The sequence below is a fragment of the Fibroporia radiculosa genome (genome assembly GCF_000313525.1).
Source record: "Fibroporia radiculosa TFFH 294 genomic supercontigs, scaffold7025, whole genome shotgun sequence".
NCBI lineage: Eukaryota > Fungi > Basidiomycota > Agaricomycetes > Polyporales > Fibroporiaceae > Fibroporia > Fibroporia radiculosa.
The window spans coordinates 14084-15365 of NW_012133776.1; the positions used below are offsets into that span (position 1 = coordinate 14084).

Here is a 1282-nt window from a genome sequence, read left to right on the forward strand (position 1 = left end):
ATGCCTCCAAGTAAACATTCAGAAAGTTCAGCATGCGGTGAGTCGTGCGGCATCCTATCACGTTTGTCGTTCCAGAACGAGGGAAGTGGACACGGAGCATACTCTCTATCCAGAGTTGGTGTGCAAAACATCCGTGTTCTATGTTTTATATGCGCAATGACCCTCTCGGGAGATGGATTTTCTTCGGCAGATGTGGCGAGAGTGGCATGGGAAAGCGTGTAATGGTGGGACAATCTGGTTCCTTCGTAGAGCGCGACAAGAGGGCGAACGCCTGCAAGAGGTCGCCAAAGCCCTTGTACCGAGGCAAGTCTCGCCATTGTAGATGAAGGCAATATTTTTCATGCTTTCGGTCATGCCTATAAAGCTGGATTGTGAAGATTCGCTGAGTGGCTTGGTGTTTGAATGTGTTTCACGAGAGACTGGGGAGAATGGTAACTCGGCCGTGGACTCTATCTCAGACGGCATTCAACAGGCAGTGTCGAGAAGACACGAATGGAAAGTTTATGTCGTCAACTGTACAGCCAGCTGCAACCAGACGATGACATTGACATGGGCCTTCTATTCGCTTCATATTGTACAGCACATTCACATGGGCGATGTCAGGAGCGTCGACAAATTGTGTTCAAATCAACAAATCAATGATGTCAATTCGGCAAGTGCGCTTGGCGTCTGCCAATCAAGGATGTCTCGGTAAGTTTCTGGTTTGCTACGCGAGTATCTTAAAAGAAACCAGCCTCATATCGACCATGACAACAATTGATGTATCTCGCGCAGGACTCAACATCGCATTGAACGTAGTATCTCCGACGTCCGAGATACCTGTTGAATCCCATTATATTCTTACATCTGATGTTCGATGATGCCCATCATCACGCAGACCTCGCACCCACCGGATGGACCTTGAATCAACAATGTGGCAGTGAACGTGGTTCTTAATCATTCGTACGCGTCTTCTATACGTGAACCGCTGCGTCCAGCTGATCATAGATCCGACCTTGAGTGTGTGACCGTGCGAATGCGGCTATCGTGGAAGAATATCACGTAAATAGACCACAACGAGATAGTTGCTACGGTGCTCGAATGACCATAATAATTCGTAAGGTGAGGGGAGTCAAATGGCCGAAATAATATTGTATACCTTGACTCCAAGAGGGAACGCTCGACGCACCACTAGGCCTCTCATTTCTGGCCAGCCGCCAACCTTGTCCTAGCCACATGTTGCTCATGATTCTTCTGTACCTCCTCATATATCCTGGTCCAGTTGCAACACATGGTGTCATGA

General features: G+C 48.2%; 1 protein-coding gene across 1 annotated transcript; it reads right to left on the reverse strand.

Moving 5' to 3' along the window:
- Positions 1–57: 57 nt before the first annotated feature.
- FIBRA_09037 (uncharacterized protein) lies at positions 58–317 on the reverse strand (the record flags this gene model as incomplete). Its single annotated transcript, XM_012330636.1, has 2 exons — positions 58–105; positions 162–317. 2 exons carry the CDS (start codon positions 315–317, stop codon positions 58–60), a joined length of 204 nt encoding a protein of 67 aa, XP_012186026.1.
- Between the last annotated feature and the right edge of the window lie 965 nt (positions 318–1282).